The following is an 18577-nucleotide window of genomic DNA, read 5'->3' on the forward strand; positions in this document are numbered from 1 at the left end:
GTATTGTATTCTGAACCCCTAATTTCTTTACAAGGTCTCAAAATGACCAGCGTCCACCTGGCTTCGGTTTCATTGCCTGCGGAAATCAAGTTAAGCAAATATTTACCCGAGAAGTGTTTATTTGTCCTCCAGATACTGAACTGGGGTGTACAAGTGGGGGTGAGATGGGGAGGTGGAATCCCTACTAGCAGGTTCCCTTAATGTGCAACAAAACTGCCACTTTCCCATTATCGTCAGACGCACCAAAAACCACATACGTTGGTATTGTTACAAGATGGAAATGATTTAATATTTTGTATTAACAACAGAGGAGATAGCTACGATCAGCAGTTATTTTTCCTTACAAGAGGCTGAAGCTTTTTAGACAGAATTAAGTCCCTCGAATAAGTGCAAATCCAATTTTGAAATAGCCAGGTTTCCCTTTATATTTGTCCTGTTGCGTTGCATCTTGTTTAGTCTGTCTAGGACACTGTGCTGGGAAATTAAGTATTAATGACAAATGCTTTTCAGCTCCTTTTTTGTTCCTGTCCCCTTTGCTTCTAAACAGTTGAACTAAAGTGGTTTGGGTGTGTGCTGTTGCCAAAGTTAGAATTTTGTCACATCCAGTGGATTTCAGTGGGGAACTTTAAAACGTGTTCAGAATTTCTCATTAAAATCAGTAGGACTTAAAAGCAGCCACATTGTGCTTTTCTGTTGCGGTCTAAGCCTAATTTATGTGGCCCATCCTGTATTTTGTGTGGCCATCTTCGATCAGTCAGTTAATTAATTAAATCTTGTGGATAATTCTTTTGCCTGCATCCCCACTGTGGCCTGGCTTTTTTCAGATCTGCCTATAGCACAGCCATCTGGAAACGTCCTCATGCTTTGAATTTCTTGTTTAAAACAAAAACTCAATTAAAAAAAAATTCAAGATGCCCTTTGTACTCATTGGCTAGGGAACAGAGTTCCCATTTGGCCCTCTTTTTATGATCAGGTTTCCACTTGCTGTTTAAATTCTTAGGTGGTGATTAGAAAATGGACCTTTGGATGTAAGGTGTTGTAAGCTCATCACCATGGGAGCATTTGAGGTGTGTGGAAATTAGGGTTGACTGTTGACTGGCTAAGCTGGACTCAGAGAAATTACAAAGGAGGAACCTTGCACACAGCTTATTGCAAGGACATATCTGATACCTCCTGGGTTAAATCAGCAAAATTAACCAAGTGTTATTTTGTTTGCTATTAGAAGCACCGCCAAACCTGATTGCTACTGATTTCTGTTTCTTGGGTACTGTGTTCTTTACTTTTTGCTTGTCTGACCCAGGCTGAAAAGTGGACTGATTGGAAAGGTCAGGTGCTTATGTTTCTTGTTTGAAGGGGTGCGGAACTGCCAGATCCTCTCCGTGCATGGCCACCTCTAGACTGGAAGCAGTTTGCAGTCAGCTGTCTGTTTCGCCCCACAGAAGTCCTGCTTATAAAATGAGACGGCCAGCTGCCAGATCTTATTGAGATCTAGAACTTAGTGGGCCAGATCCAATGAGGCATGGAAAGAACACCGTGTACCTCCAGATACACTCTGGCAAGTTGGAGGAACCTTTGTAACTGGGACACCCGGGGATGAGATCAGCATGGAGTTGGAGCAGCAGCAGCAGCAGCAGTACCCGGGAGGTAGCCATATGCATGAATGTATGCGTGTTGCGTGTGTGTGAGTAATAATTCCACACGCATATGCACAAACTCAAGATAAAATGTATGGAGGCGTGCAATATTTTAATGGGTCTAGACCAGCGTTTCTCAACCTTGGCAACTTGAAGATGCCTGGACTTCCAATTCCCAGAGTTCCCCAGCCAGCATACTTCCCTTCCGAAGAGGCTAAGATAACTGCCATTGCCACCGAGTTGAAGGGTCGAGCGGCTGACTGGGGAATGGCTGGCTGGGGAATTCTGGGAATTGGAAGTCCAGGCATCTTCAAGTTGCCAAGGTTGAGAAACGCTGGCCTAGAATGGAAATGTGACTGTATCTATGCTTTTTTCTGATTTGAGATTTGGGGCCTATGTGACGTGGAGAAATGGCAACCTTACCACCTGACTGCTTAATTTACTTGAACTGGGGACTCAGCAGTGGACACCAGTGGACACCTCACTGGATGGCCAGAGGCGACAGCAGCATTTCAGGAAATCCGTAACCAGTCTGAGGTAAAACTTGTCCCATTGGTTGCCTCTGCCATTAAAGCACGGGGCGCAAATCCTGGCTAAGTAAGTTGCTCACCCAGCGCACCCAGTGGTATGACACAATCAACTAAATATTGACCCATCTTCCTTGTTCTTCCATTATATATCTGGTTTGAGTCAAGACGTACTTTTCTGGTTTCGGTAACTTTTCTTTTAAGGCCACACACTTCTATGGAAAGTTGTAGATAGGTTTAATGAAGCGTTCTTGTCTAACTGCAGTATAAAACCTTGGTATTTGAGCCCATTCAGATAAAAACTGGTTCAGAATGGTTTTCTGTGCAGTACAGCAGTCCTGTGGCATTGCATGTTGTTCTGTTAATATCCAACTGTGTCTATGACAGTGCTTCAGGCTGGGGTGTTCTTCATCTTGGCATGGTTCCTCAGTCAACCATGTTCTGCTAAAGACTACTTTGACATGATTTCTTGAGATCGTCCAGTGGATGGATTTTATACATAGTTTGCCCTTGTATGCACCAGTAGAATGGACTTCTCCACCCCAGCTTCCTCTTAGTACTTCAAAACCCCAGGCCAGAGTAGTGTTGTGGGAGAAGACGACACGGGGGAGTTGTTCCTCCAACTGAGAGTCACTTACATGAAGTTGGTTCTGTGGTCCTGAAAATAGCGTCTGTCTCCAAGGCCTCAAATAACATACAGGAAATATCATTAGTTTGCACCTGTTGCTATGAGCGTAACGTTTCAGTTGAAGAAAATAAAATCCTCAGGGTCAAACTTTGAAGAAAATGTTAATGTATAACTAGGAGGCTTTCCAAATAAACTGGGTCTGAGAACTTGGAATTCAAAGCAGCATAGTTTCTGGAAATGCTAGTTTCCAGTTTTAAAAATGCTAAGCTATTCTTAAAAGAAAAAAAAACTTGGTCATTTTAAGGGATGGGAGGAGAGTTTTTTTCAGCAGTCTCATTTGATGGTCCAAGTCTCTTTCTTTCTTTAACCTGACGATAAATGGGATGAAATAAAAAAGGAACAAACTGTTGTTGCAGAATGCCAAGTTGTACAAACTGTGATTGAGGAATGGAAATAGGTTTATACTTAAAAGGAAAAAAATCAAATGGAATAAATTATTCATGAAGCCTTCCTTGATTTTCATGTCTTGATTTTGGGGATGATATGTCTGCCCTTTGAAAGACATACAAGCATGCGTGCGCACACTTTTTAGCTGTCATGTACTGAATTCAAGGCAGTGTGTACCTCAAACTTGTCCCGTTTTATCTGTACAACAACCCTGCATTGCACCAGGATTTGAGCCTGGATCTTCCCAGTCTAAGTCCAAAACTTACTAGTATACCACATTGGCTTCAAAAGAACATTGAAGCTAGTGGCACATTATCTTGCATCCTGCACACTTCATTAGCCGCCAAGCAAAAAAGCAGCCAGTGTGTCAGAGCCAAAATTGGGAAGAAGACTGTCTTCAAATCCTGTTTGTCAACTGTTTTAAACCAGTGTTTTTCAAACTTGGCAACTTTAAGATGTGTGGACTTTGACTCCCAGAAGGGGGTTCAACTTTACTTCCTTCCATTTTGGGAGTTGAAGTCCACACATCTTAAAGTTGCCAAGTTTGAAAAACGCTGTTCTGGTGTTTCAAATAGTCTCACTATAGGCAGGGCAATGTTGGGACAAGTTGGCATCATGGGCTGAGCTTTGCATCTGGCAGCAGTCCTCTGTTAGATGCCATAGAATGGACTCAAATGTGACACAATGCAGAATTGCAGGCAGGCTACACATTGCCATTTCTGGCACAAAAACAATGTTCTGAAAGCAAGTTTGGATTTTAGGAGTATATATAGAGTCCTTGGGCTAAAAAGGTAAAAGCAAGAAATGATACCCTGACGTTGAGTTTGTCTTCTGACTTCCTGGATGCCATGAAGCAGTTCTCTTGGCAACAGCGCAGAAGTGGTTGTCGTCATCACCCCTTGGGTCATTTTTTCTGCTTGGTATCCCTCAGTGGCCTTTCCGGGTATTACAGGTAGTCCTCGCTTAATGACCACAATTGGGACTGGAATTTTGGTTGCTAAGGGGTCATTCAGCAAATCCGACCCAATTTTACAACCTTTCTTGCAGCAGTCATTAAGCGAATCACCGCTGTTAAGCAAACCATGTGGTTGTTAAGCAAGTCATGCGGTTCCCCATTGATTTTGCTTGCCAGAAGCCAGCTGGGAAGGTCGAAAATGGCGATCATGTGACCACAGGACACTGTGACGGTCATACATGTGAACTGGTTGCCAAGCGCCCAAATTGTGATCATGTGACCAGGGGATGCTGTGACAGTTGTGTGAGGGCCAGTTTTTTCAGCGTCATCGGAAGTCCGTACCATCACTAAACGAATGGTCATTAAGTGAGGACTACCTGTAACCAAGTCTGGTGCTGCTCAGCTGCTAAAGTCCCACAAACTCAGGCTGGTGCTGCCTCCTAGTGACTAGTTCGGCTGTCAGTTCATGAACATCGCTTAATAGCTGTGCCTTGCTGTGACCGTGATGTGGGGGAAAGTCGAAGACTACCCTCGCCGCCCATGCCAGCTTTTAGAAAGATGTTCTGCTTTTGCACCCCATTACCCCCCTCTCGCCCTATTGCATGTCCACACTTAGAACCTAACTGCGGTGAGGGGGTGGGGGCGCTTGCCAAGTCGGCTATTAATGTGGGGAAAATAGGAGGAGAAAGTAGTGTTAGGTATGTTCGCAGCCTTGAGTTATTTATAAAAATAAAGGCGGGATAATAAACAGGATTTCTTCTCTGGGCCCATTTCCTTACACTGGCAATATAAAAGGACTTCCACCAAAATGCTCTTTTAATATAATCGATGCTCAAGATACTAAGGATTGCATCTCGGTGAGCTTCCCGGCCACCTAAAACCCACCAATATCCCCCCCGGTTTCAACCACTTTCCCGCAATCCGGTGCCCTCCAGATGTTTATGTTGGGAACGTAACTAGCCCCAGAATTTAAAAAAATTATTTAAAAGATTTGTTTGCAGCCTATCTTCCGTAACAGAAACCTGGCCGGCTCAGAGCAGTAATTAACGGGGGGGGGGGGAAGCATAAAAACCAACCCAGCATAACGAACCCGGCGCCCCAAACGCAGCACAAGGCACGTGTGAGTGCAACAACGATACAACCCCAGCCTCGCACCGCATCATCAATCTGCGGGCGGAAGAGAAGAGGGAAGGAGTCAGTTCCGCCCTTAAGGGGGTGGGGCTCGATGCTCCTCCCAGCCCTCACCGGAAGTGACCTTTTCCTCGCCTTTGGAGGCCTCGCCTCCCATTGGCGGAAGTAGTACTTTTTACCCCGGGAGTAGTGCTTCCCAGGCGTTTTCGCCTGGCCGGAGCGGTGGGATGTGTCGCGTTTTCCTCCTGCGGAAGCATCCCGTTCTCAGGGCGGGTGGGGAAGGGGAGCTTCCCCTGTGAGGGCGTCCCTGGGTCCTCTTCTTGCTTTCCCCCGCTTCCATGTATTAGGTTCATATCCCGCCGTTCCTTCAGGCGCTCAAGGGGGTGTTCATAGCGCTCCTTCCTGCTATTTCCCCCCACAACAACCCTGTGAGGTAGGTCGGGCTGAGAGAGAGGGACCGGCCCCAAGTCCTCCAAGGGAGCTTCCGGGGCTCCGTGCTCCTTCCAACATCTGCAACACTGCACTAGCCTAGCTGTCATTATTGGGGGGTTTTCCCGTCATTTTATATCTGTTTACCCTTTTCTGATAAACTTAAAACAACCTCCCTGCTTCTCCCCTTCCCCGTGAAGTTCACAGCAATCCTGTGAGGTAGGTCAGCCTTAGAGAGCAGGACAGCCAGTTTGTTTCATTGTCCCCTCTCTCTCTCACTTGCTCTTCCCTTGTCATCACGAGGGAAGAAAATATTTTGCGCTCGTTTGGAAAAAATATGCACAATGCTTTTATTTTTGCCTATAATCCCTGATATGGCTCCACCCACATACCTGGTACTGTATACATCAGTCTAAGAGCAGACAGGTAGCCAAAGCAGAGGGATCAGGGCAAAGAGGATAAAAGTTGTACTTAACCAGTATTTTTTGGGTTATAATAGGAGGTTGGCAATTGTTTTCTATTGTACTGGAGTAATTTGATAAATACACGGATTTATGTCATATTGTAATGTATTGTTAATCCGATCAGTCGCTCAGAAAAACTTACTTTGACTCAAACTTTTAAAAAGCTGCTTTCTTTAGAACATACAAGAAATAGATTCCTTTATGACCAAAAGAAAAAATTATTTAAGCACACGCACATTTTAAATGGACAGTATCACAACACCGAGTGTCCCGTTTAATACTGTTTAATGCATAGTAGTAGCATAGTGGACATTTGGTGTTCTGTTGTAAGTACTGATTACTCAGGAAGGAAGAATTTGGTATTGCTTAATAGTTGGATTAGCCCCTTTGCTATATCCACGCGTTTGGTTCACGGATAAAAAATTAAGGAAACCAGAAGGCACACAATCTTGGTTGCTAAATTTCCAGACAGGTTTTTCTAGGGTCTCAAAGCATAGAAGAGAAGAAGGGTTGCAATTTTTCATGGTATGGATTTATTTGTAGCGTTCCGTATAATGTTTGCTTTTTGCATCCGTTGCTTTCTCTTTCTTTTACATATATTTTGACAGCTGCCTTTGAAAATCCATACTATAATAAAGTGGTTGGCCCATGGAGTAGCGATTAAATTACACAGTAGCAGTTCCAGGGTCACAGTTCCTTTCCTGGAATTTGTGCTGTGTGTTTGACTGGTTCAGTAGCAACCCTTTTATTTTCCAAACCCTGTATTTATTGTGGTTTTCAGGGCCCTGTGCAAAATGGCGGAATGTTCAGCTCTCCAGTTTGTCAGTCCTTATGCCTTTGAAGCCATGCAAAAGGTGGATGTGGTGCGTTTAGCGGCGCTGAGCGACCCAGAGCTCCGACTGTTGTTGCCGTGCTTGGTGCGAATGGCCTTGTGTGCACCAGCAGATCAGAGCCAGAGCTGGGCCCAGGACAAAAAACTGATCCTCCGCCTGCTTTCAGGAGTAGAAGCCGTAAACTCCATTGTCGCCTTGCTGTCTGTGGACTTTCATGCTTTGGAACAGGATGCAAACAAAGAGCAACAGCTTAGGTAACGTCCCCTGGTTCTGGTTTCTTCACAACAATTTTAAAAAGTGTTATAACAAATCATTACAAAGAATTTAAACAGCAGTCAAATGAAAAACATAATGTATGAACGAAATGGAGCTTTTTAAAAATGGCATCTGTTGATTTAAGAAAGTGAATTACAGAATATTTGGTGTGAATATGAAATTGAAATCTAGTTGTTGCATGTGGTAAGGTAGAAGTAAAGCCTGCAAAAGAATAAATGGATGGAGAATGGATCGACATTGAGCAGGGAATAAGATAATGTTTGACATCCCTTTGGTTTTTAATGTATTACTGGATGAGTGAAGTAAATAAGGAATGCTTGCGTTTGGTAGAGAAGTGTTCGTTGACAAAATGAAGATTTATGTATTTTGTATGTAGGGGATACTGTGCTATTGGCTGAGAAGCTGAATGATTTGCAGCAAATATTGATAGATTGTATGATGAAACAAGGATCTGAGAATTAATGTGTCAAAGACTGAGGTTGTTATGTTGATAGAGAGAATGGAGTGAACAATTGCAAGTTTTACATAAAGAACTACATAGGGGCGTGTGTGCACCTTCGAGTCAACGCTGACTCCCGACAACTGCCTGGACATATCCCTGCAGTTTTCTTGGCAAGATTTCGGAAGTGGTTTGCCATTGCCTGCTTCCTAGGACTGAGAGAGAGTGACTGGCCAAGGTCACCCAGCTGGCTTTGTGCCTCAACTGAAAGACCCTGAGTTCTAGTCCTGCCTTAGGCACAAGCCCAGCTGGATGACCTGGGGCCAGTCACTCTCTCTCAGCCCTAGGAAGCAGGCAATGGCAAACCACTTCAGAAATCTTGCCAAGAAAACTGCAGGGACTTCTTCAGCAGTCTCCCAAAATCGAACACAACTGAGCAGATTAAAAAAAAATACTTGGATAGGAACTTTCAGGGCCACAGACAAGACTGGGAAGTCAAGACGGCTTGCTAAAGCTTAACTGGAGAGCCGGTTTGGTGTAATGGTTAAGGGACCAGGCTAGAAACCAGGAGTTCTAATCCTGCCTCAGGCATGAAGCCAGCTGGGTGATCTTGAGCCAGTCACTCTCTCTCAACCCCAGGAAGCAGGCAATGGCAAACTACTTTGGAAATCTTGCCAAGAAAACTGCAGGGACTTGTCCAGGCAGTTGTCTGGAGTCAGTGCTGACTGGAAGGGACAAAAAACTACATAGGTTGATGAATTAAATTATTAGAATGTTTACTAATGATGGGAAGATGAAAGGAGAAATGTTAAAATGTGCAAATGGTGGTAGATAGGTTTACTGCATGGAATGAGTATTTATTGAAAAAAGCAAAAACGCCCATGTAGAAGTGCCCACTTGGTTATGTCCCCCCTTTGGGGGGAGATGGGCGGTGGCAAAATTTAATAAACAAATAATTAAATGGGAGTGAGAGTTGGGTACGTCAAGTAAGGTGATGTGGGAATGGCAGTGTGCCTGGTAAAGCAAGAAAAGAGGGTCAAGAATAAATGTTGATGAAAAGTACGAGTGACTAGTCCAAAAGACTGAACCGTGGTAGTTGGTCATCCAAAGAATGAGGAATGAATCACAAAACAAATAGATGAAAGAAGAATGAATGGGTTAGCAGAGGAAAGAGGTGGTGATTCAACAGAATGGATGGGATCCTGAAAAAAATAAAAAAAAAGATGAGGACTTTCAGGGATTGAAGGCAGTGTGTGAAATAATGTAAGGATGCTTACGAGCAAGGAGTGTGTGCGAGGATCTAAAGTTATGGAGAGAGTGAAGGTGTGATGTCGGTCTAAACTCTTTCCCCCCCTTGTGCCTCAGCCTGCTCCTCCCATTGGCAGCAGGCCAGCGTGGCCAGTGGGCATATAGGCCCAAATAACAGTTTAGAAAAGGCGGCCCTTATATTCCTCTCTTCTTAGACATAAACTGGGTGGAGGCAGCGGAGATAGCATTTTGGTGTCCCAACTACAACACGGCCTGACTCTGGAATTCGAACACAGCGATTCCCCCCGGCGGCTCCGTCTTGTGCTGAGCGAGCTGCTGGCAATTATGAATAAGGTGAGCTTTTCCTTCAGTCCTTCCTGACCAGGTCACCTCTCTTTTCAGGGCCCTTAAAACTGCTTGGCTGCTTTGCTTTTCATTTTATAAAAAACGCCTGTCTCTCCAAACAGGTGGCCGACTCCAGCGGCGAGTTTTTTTTCAAATCACCAGAGCTGTTTGAGAGCCCCGTTTATTTGGAGGAAGCTGCCGATGTCCTTTGCATTTTGCAAGCAGGTGTGTGTTTACCTCCTTTTCTAGCTTTGTGGGAGTACAAATACACTTTTCTAGTGCTAGGAGAATTTTGCAAAAGCACAGGCAAATTCTGTTGTGTGTAAATGCCAGTTTCCTGTAAAGGTTAGACCCATATTGTTCCTAAGACTAACTGCAAGGCTGGCGGGGATCAGAAGAGCTTGTCTGTTCATGTCAGGGTGGAAAAACACACTTGTGAACTTGGGAAGCTGCATTATAGCAAATAAGACTGTTTCTCCAACCCAGTTTGCAGTTTTGTAAAGCAGGTGTTCTCTTCCACTGAAGAAGGCTCCCTCCCTGGGTTAAGTATAATAAGGATGAAGAAGAAAATGTTGTGCATCAGAAACTTCAGCACTAAGCCAGCCTTCCTCAACCTTTTGACCCTGGAGGAACCCTTGAAATATTTTTCAGGCCTTGGGGAACCCCTGCACATTCAGGCTCAAATATAGGACAGAAGTTTCCGAATTATTGTATTTGTTAACGTGTTCTGAAACTAAAAATAAAGAATGAAACTTACCTCTTTAATGTGAAATTGCCTGATTTTGAAACAATTTTTAAAATAAATCGTGATCTCCCGGGGAACCCCTAGTGACCTCTCGCGGAACCCTAGGGTGCCACGGAACCCTGGTTGAGAAACCCTGATTTAAGCCCTTTTTTCTGTGCAACTTCCCCTTCAAAGTACCTTCTTTCTTGCACGTCTGATGGTCCAGATCAGTGTTTCTCAACCTTGGCCACTTTAAGTTATGTAGACTTCAACTCCCAGAATTCCCCAGCCAGCCATGCTGGCTGGGGAATTCTGGGAGTTGAAGTCCACACATCTGAAAGTGTCCAAGGTTGAGAAACACTGGTCCAGATGCTAGAGAACGTTCCCACCCTGTTCTCTAGGAGGAAGTTGGCTTTTTCAAAGAGAGAATTGGGTGGAGACTGTCTTAAGAAACCTGTCCTGTCTCCATCCTTTTTTTTTTTTTTTTTGTGGCTTCTATCTATATTTTTGCTCCTGTCCTTGAGGTCCATATTTCCCATGATGTGAAAGCATCTTTCCCCAGCCTGTGCAGTAGTGTGTTGTTGGCTGTCTTCACTGTGAACTCTCTGTGTCTCAGAACTGCCTTCGCTGTTGCCTATTGTCCATGTGGCTGAAGCGTTGCTACACATGAAGAACGGTGCTTGGTTCCTCTGCCTTTTGGTAGCCAACGTCCCAGACAGCTTTAATGAAGGTATGTGACGCAGCTTAATAATTTGTTCTAGCTAAAGCACATGCTTGCAAATTGCAAAGGCACCATTGATGTCCATCAGGAGAAAAATTTGCAGGAGCACAGTTTTTTAAAAGAAGCATTAAAAAGGTACGAAAAGTAGCCGAACAGCTGAATAGGAACTGAGCATGCTCATTTCTCCCTAATTTATAATTCTGGTGTCTGTTAGGGAATGTTAAGATTGTACTCTTAGGGTGGAGGGAACATTAGAACGGTTCACTCTAAGTGTAATTGCATTCGATATGCGTCTTAGATGCTCTGTATGGACTGTAAATTAAATGGAAAATACTGTATATGTTTCAAAAGACAGGAAGAAAGAAAGAATGCAATTCATTTCACAAATATTACTGGAAAAATGTAAACGTAAGGTTTATCTTTGGGATGAGAACGTGGCCCAGCTGGTCAACACCATCACTCCTGAATGCCCTACTTCATTCAGCAGAATAAGGGACTTCTTTGTCTTCTGAACGTTGGATAACCCTGGAACCTTTAGGCCAGGGTGGGTGGCTTGCAATCTGCATGTGCTCTGGCCCCCCAGCACTCTCTTTGCAGTCCCAAGGTGGGCTGAGATGAAAATTTTGAACCTGTTTGTTTGTTTGTTTTTTACATTGGTGGTAGTGGATGTAATTGTTTTGGTAATTACAGGTTGGGCAAAATGGGTGCTTTAAGTTCCTGAGCCAGGATCAGACTTTTGATGTATGGCAGACCTGGTCAGTCTCTGAGATCAGCCAGAGGTAGTCCCATCTGGAGTTATTCACAGGATGGGCTCTGTCTCTGGTACTTAGAATACAGGTAGTTCTCAACTTACGACCACAATTGGGACCAGAATTTCCATCTTAAGTTGTTGCGGTTGTAACTCGAGTCACCACGTGACTGGACCCAATTTTACGATCATTTTTATTTATTTATTTATTTCTCACATTTCTGCACTGCCCATCTCGTGAAGCAACTCTGGGTGGTTTTAGAATTCAATTAAAATAACAGATTAAAATCATAAAAACAAGTACATCATAAAAATATAAATATAAGATAAAAAATACAGAAAATATTTAAATATCCTCAGGGCCACATCATGGCACCAACCACCCCCATGATTGACTATCCCCTCTCCCACCCCAAGCGAAGTGGCAAACCAGGTTTTCACTCCCTTTTGGAAGACTGGGAGAGTAGGGGCCTGCCTCACCTCTGGGGGTAACGTGTTCCACAGGGTGAGGGCCATGGCAGAGAAGGCCCGCTTCCTAGACCACGCCAAGCGGCATTGTCTTGTAGACAGGGTCCGCAGCATGCCCTCTCTGCCTGACTGGGTGAGACAGGTCAATGCAGTGGGGGTGAGGCGGTCCCTCAAGTAACCTGGCCCCATGCCATGTAGGGCTTTAAAGGTGATAACCAACACCTTTAATTGGACCCAGAAGCAAACTGGCACCCAACGCAGCTCGTGCAGCAGAGGTGTTACATGCGCCATCCTTGGGGCTCCTAAAACTGTTCACGCAGCCACATTCTGAACCAGCTGTAGCTTCCAGATGCTCTTCAAGGGTAGCCCCATGTAGAACACGTTGGCAGTAGTCTATGCAGGAGATAACTAGGGCACGAGTGATTGACCGGAGGGCTTCCTGATCCGGGAAGGGGCGTAACTGACGCACAACATGAAGTTGGGCAAAGGCTCCCCTGGCCAGACTGCCACCTGCTTTTCGAGCAGGAGTCGTGAGTCCAGGAGAACCCCAGGTTCCACACCAGATCTGTCTGGGGCAGTGCAACCCCATGCAGAGCCAAATATGGTAAGTTCCTTGATGCCGAGGAGGCCCAACCCTCAGCCACTCTGTCTTATCAGGGTTCAGCTGAAGCTTGTTGTTCCCCATCCAGACCCCCACAGCCCCCAGGCACCGAGAGAGGGCAGTCACCGCATCCCTACCTCACCCGGGATGGAGATGTACGATTGAATATCATCAGCGTATTGATGATACCTCACCCCGTGGCGGCGGATGATCTCGCCCAGTGGTTTCATGTAGATGTTGAAGAGGAGCAGAGAGAGAACCGAACCCTGCGGCACCCCACAACGGAGGGGTTGAGGGTCGGACCTCTCTCTCCCTATCACCACCGATTGGCCCTGGAGGAAGGAGGAGAACCAGCGTAGAGTTAGGCCGCCCACCCCCAACTCCCTGAGCCGCCCCAAAAGGATACCATGGTCAATGGTATCGAAAGCCACTGAGAGGTCAAGAAGAGCCAGAATGGATGCACTGCCCCCATCCTGCTCCCACCAGAGATCATTCAAAAGTGTGACCAATGCTGTTTCTGTCCCAATGCTGTTTTACGGCAGTTGGTAAGTGAATCATGGGTTGTTAAGTGAATCACTGCAGTCATTAAGCGAATCCAGCTTCCCCAATGGGTGTTTTTTTCCCCAGAAAACAGCAAAACACGTCACAAAACGCAACCATGTGACTGCGGGATGCTGTAGCTGGTTGTAAATGTGAGCCAGTTGCCAAGTGCCTGAAATGCGATCATGTGGCTGTGGGGGTTGGTGCGATGTTTTGCGACACTCAGAAGTGCTTTGCAGGCCATAAAGCACCCATTCCAAGGCCATTGTAACTTCGGACCATCGTTAAACGAACGGTCGTAAGTCGAGGACTACCTGTACTTTCCGCCTGGAGCTTTGTGATTAGCATAATGCTACATCTTTCAGGTTCTGACTGAAGGCCTTTTGTGAGAGTCAGAATTCTCACACAGTTAGTGAAAAACAATATGATCACAAATCTGACCATTGGTACTGTAAAGGGGGGGGGCAAGCCAGCTAAATCGAAAGAGGTCTTGTGGTCTGTTACATAAAGCTGGAATGAAAATGAAATACATGAGGGTTTGAGCATTGTTTCATGTTCTTGAATGACTGTAGCTGGTGAAATTCTTTGATTACCGTATCCTAACCTCCATATTCTTTGATTACCGTATCCATGTGTCACCTGACATCCTTGGATTTTTTGTGAAACTTGTCTACCTGGCTCATTCCTGCCGGTGGGGTGTAAAACCTCTTGTTCTTCCCCCAGGTCTTCCTTTTTGGAATCTTTCAGGAATTATTTCCATAATGCGTTATTGTTGCTGTTCTCCCCCCACCCACCCACCCACCCCCCAATTTTTTTAATGAATGTAGTTTGGTTTCTTTCAGTTACTTTTATGGTGATTGATATTTTGCAAGCCCCTTTGCGTAGGAGGTAGTATAGGCCAGTACATAAATAAAAGCCCAGGGTGGGGAGGCTTAGACTAAACTGAAGCTCTGTTATTGTTCCACCACCACCACCCTTGATGGATTCCAGTGTGCAGGGGCTTGATTAAGAATGGCGAGAGGCAAGATGAGGAAAGCTTTGGAGGCCGTCGCAGAACAGATGCTCTGCGCCACCTTTGCAAGATGAACCCCTCCCAGGCGCTGAGGGTCCGTGGCATGGTGGTAAGTCCTCTGGCAACCTCACCAGTTTGAAGGGGAGGAGGGCACATAAGCGAGAAGAAAGAGGTTGGGAATAGAGGAAGGTGCTTGAGGAGGGCTGGCAAGTGTTGGAAGAAATTGCCGCTTTGTGGGTTTCGGGTGGTTTGCGGTGTGTGTGTGTGTGTGTGAGTCTTCTCATTCTTTTGTCTCTTAACCAGAGTGCCTGATCCCTTTCCCAGTTAGCAGACTGTGCCTGCAGCTAAGAGTTTCCTCATGTGATCGCCATTACAGTCAGTACATGTTGTCCTGTGCCTGCCCTGTTGTTTTTCTTTTTTTTCCCCACCTCAGAGCAGAGAGATTGGAGAGGAAGGGATTACAAGAGAGTAAGTGGGCACACAATGGGGAATGCACATCAAAAGCTGCGAGCATGCTACACAAACAGCCTAGTGTATTCCCCATTGTGAGCCTGTGTACTCTTTTGCAATCCCTTCCTCTCCAATCTCTCCACTCTGCGAAGGGAGAGGGAGAAAAAACCCAAGCGATTTCTGCAGGCAGTCTCTCCTGTGCCTGACCTTTTTTTTGCCCGCTCACAAGACTAGTCTTTGAGATTGGTATTTGGTTCAGGGTGATGTAGAAACTCAGTTGAGATAGCAACATGGTTAAAGAGGCGAGGCTTCCCTTGCACAAGGAAAATAAACTTACACAGTTCCTTCGTGGTGGATTAGCATGTGTGTGTCTTCCAGTAATCTGGCAAGGGAGACCCCTTTCTCAAGTAAATTGGCAGTCAGATTTTAAGATCGTTCTTATGTGTTTAGGTGGAGGAATGTCATTTACCAGGACTTGGCGTGGCTTTGACTCTGGATCACACAAAGAATGAGTTTTCGGAGGATGGTGTCAGTGACTTGGTCTGTTTCGTGAGTGGCTTGCTGCTTGGGACCAACGCCAAAGTTCGGACCTGGTTTGGGACTTTCATCCGGAATGGTCAACAGGTGAGAACATCCAGTGTTTGATACAGGAGAAGGCCAAAGGACCAAGCCAATAAAACAGGTGGGAAGTATGACCTGCCTTTCAAATGCCACATCATTGGTAATAGCGTGAAGTTGTTTGCTAATGCAGGGATTTTTAACACCATACCAAAAGAATAGCAGCAGTAGGTTGCTATTCAATGCATTTCATTTATTTCAGTCTCTTTTCATAAGCAGGACCAAACACCAAAGGATTTAATGCTGATTTCTTTTCTTTCTTTCTTTCTTTAAGAAAAAAGGAGGCAAAATGATGAAATTGTGCAAATGACACGATTGGTGCAAATGCACAATGTGTTATGGTGTCATGCCACTTGTGTTCTTCTTTTGTTGCCATTGCGGCTCAGAGTGGATGCCATGGAATCTGGCTATTTGGTTTGCTTAAACTGAGAATGGTAGTTAATGGGGTGATAGAGCTTTTCTTGCAATCCCAGGAAAAGGCCTGCCTGCCTTAAAGAATTTCAGACAGGTGCTACGTTCCTACTCTTCCGGGGCACTCAGAATCCCCTTTTCTTGTTTCTGAAGCGTGGCAGAATCTTTGCCATTTGTGTTAATTGCAATTTAGACCACGGGGTTGATGTGAATGGGAGTCCAGAACATCTGGAGGACCATACTGTAGAGCAGTGTTTCTCAACCTGGGCATCTTTAAGATGGGTGGACTTCAACTTCCAGAATTCCCTCACCAATGCTGGCCATGGAATTCTGGGAGTTGGTCCACCCATCTTAAAGTTCCCAAGGTTGAGAAACACTGCTGTAGATCCTCAACTCCTGGTTTAGAGAAACAAAGCAGGAAGATGAGCTGCGGTTTGTAGTTAACTGAACTTTGTAGTAAATGCCAATTAATTTGTTAAGGTTTGGACAAAACACAGTGCAGTGTTATAAGAAAAGGCCTATTTTTCTGACAGGTAGTCCTCATTTACCAACCGCAATTGGGTCCAGCAACTTGGTCATTAAGCAAAGTGGTTGCTAAGTGAAACATCACAATTTTACTCCAGCTTTCCTTTGCTTTACACACGTGTGAAGATCGTAAATGCAGGAACTGGTTACCAAGTTACTTTTTCATCACTGTCGTAACTGTGAATGGTCGCTAAATGAGTCAGTTGCTAAATGAGAACCATCTGTACTTGCAGACCAAGCCAGTGAGCCTGCAGGTTCTTAAAGAGTATGATAAGCAAGCTTTGGGTTGAAAACGGGTTAATGCTCAGTGGCCTGGTTCACATATAACCTGGTTTGCTTGGTTTTTGTCTTTGTCTGGTCTGCAAGCCTGCCCGATATAGCTTAACTTTACATGTGAATTCAGCCATGATGGCTGGTTCAATCAACAAATCAATATTAAAAAAAAGTCCTGGCTGTGTGAAAGCAGCAATTGCTTTTTCTAAATACAAGCCTTTATTTGGTTCATCAAACAAGCAAACAAACGAAAGAAAGAAAGAAACTCAGAGCAGAGCTGAGCAAGAAATTGCAAATGGGATGGGATGGAGGAGCAAGATTCTTATTTATTGGTCGGTTGGTTGGTTAAATTTATTTCAAGAGCTCAAGGTGCTATGTGGCGGTGTTCCTGCATGGCGCTAAGCCATAATTTGGGGTTTGCTCAGCAGACCATGGTTAAAGGGAACCGCATCTTCCTCCTCTCGTGCAGCGCAAGCGGGAGAACATCAGCTCGGTGCTTTGGCAGATGAGGAGGCAGCTGCTCCTGGAACTGATGGAAATCCTGCCCACGGTCCGCAGCTTGCACATCCCGGAGGAGGCGGAGCCCGACATGGAGCCCAACGTCTCGGTCTACTCCGGCCTGAAGGAGGAGCACGTGGTCAAAGCCAGCGCCCTCCTGCGCCTCTACTGTGCTCTGATGGGGATCGCTGGCTTAAAGTGAGCGGGCGCTGACCCCTTTTCCGTGGACCATGGGATGGCCACGTTCGTGGGTGGGGTCTCAGGGCTCCCTTTAGTGGCCATTCGTGGGGTGGTGGCTATTTTATCCTCCCGTTCTTGGTTTTGGACAAAAAAGATTTATTGCCCTTCTGCAAGCCACCAGGTCTCCCCAGAGCGTGGATGCCCGCCTTTCGTTTCGTATTTGGACAGCAATCTGGTTGGCACCAAAGAAGCATATCTGTGTTCAGAGAAAGGCCAGCAGGGCTGTCTTTGCAAGAGAACGGTCTCAGAGTGGCTGAACTTCTGAAGAGAAAGCGTCGGTCGGAGTCCTTTGCACGCGCCTCCTCGTTTTGGACTTGAGCCGTGTTTTCCCCTCTTTGGTGACGGATCTGGCTTACCACTATCAAGGCTTTCTTCTTTGCTCTCTGCTCCCCTTCCTCTGCCATTTCCTGGTTTCTCTTTTCAGAAGTTAAGCCATTTTGAGACCGTTGTTTTGCAAAAGCTGAAGTCCACACGTCTGAATGTTCCTGAGGTTGAGAAACACCGGCATAGGCCAACGCAAGTGCTGGAATCCAGGACTGCGGCATTCCTAACGGATGGCCACCCAACTTCTCTTTCAACCCTCCTCCAGTCAAGGAAACCCCCCCCCCAAGCCCATCTGTACCACCAGAATGGTGGATTCCTCGTAGGATTTCAGACGGGTCGGATAGCCAGCTGTTTGGATTCCAGCACTAAACACTGAATTGGACTAGATGACCCATAAAGCCTCTTCCAGCTCCTACACTGTATGATTCGCTGTGATCTTACCTGTTAGTTAAGCAACCGTGTGTGTCTGTGTGTATAATTTTTATTTACAGCCGGAGGACCCAGGCAGTCCTCGCTTAACGACCATTCGTTCAGCGACTGTTTGAAGTTACGATGGTGATGAACGAATGGTAGTTACAACCGGTCCTCGAAGTTATGGCCGTTGCAGCGCCCCTGTGGTCACGTGATCAAAGTCTGGGTGATTGGCAGCCCGCCTGCACTTAGGTCCGCAGGGGTGCTTCGGCTACCCCCACCTGCCCCCTCCTCCCCATGTGTGCCCTTTTGGCCTCCTGCACATCACCACCCCGCCTGCCCCCACTGCCCTTCGCCGTCTTCTTCCTCCCGCCGCTGATGAGGTGCACCCGGCCAAGGCAGCTGCTGGCCCTTCATGACCGAGGCATTGTGGAGGCCTCGGATGGCAACTGTGATTGCCACGCCAGATAATCCTGTGAACGCACAACATGGGAAATGGTAGTCCTAGCCACCATCTCGCTTCCTTCTGTTTCGGAAGAATGAGAATAGGAGGAGGAGGATAAATGGAACTGCTGACTGAGACTGGGGGGAAATTATTTTTTTCACCGAACCCCTTGACAGATTGGAGCGAGTGGTTCGCAATTAACGACCGTTTTG

At 45.9% G+C, this 18577-nt stretch overlaps 1 protein-coding gene across 1 annotated transcript in view; it reads left to right on the forward strand.

Annotated features, from left to right (window-relative positions):
* Positions 1-6621: 6621 nt before the first annotated feature.
* The window catches only part of INTS2 (integrator complex subunit 2), a 32229-nt gene continuing 20273 nt past the window's right edge, over positions 6622-18577 (forward strand). The window contains exons 1-8 of the mRNA XM_063296361.1: positions 6622-6740; positions 6997-7302; positions 9227-9365; positions 9479-9581; positions 10697-10810; positions 14149-14279; positions 15071-15244; positions 16917-17143. Coding sequence (XP_063152431.1) covers positions 7010-7302; positions 9227-9365; positions 9479-9581; positions 10697-10810; positions 14149-14279; positions 15071-15244; positions 16917-17143 — 1181 coding nt within the window. The 5' untranslated portion in view covers positions 6622-6740; positions 6997-7009. The remainder of the gene's footprint in view (positions 6741-6996; positions 7303-9226; positions 9366-9478; positions 9582-10696; positions 10811-14148; positions 14280-15070; positions 15245-16916; positions 17144-18577) is intronic.

Source organism: Candoia aspera, chromosome 1 (assembly GCF_035149785.1).
Source record: "Candoia aspera isolate rCanAsp1 chromosome 1, rCanAsp1.hap2, whole genome shotgun sequence".
NCBI lineage: Eukaryota > Metazoa > Chordata > Lepidosauria > Squamata > Boidae > Candoia > Candoia aspera.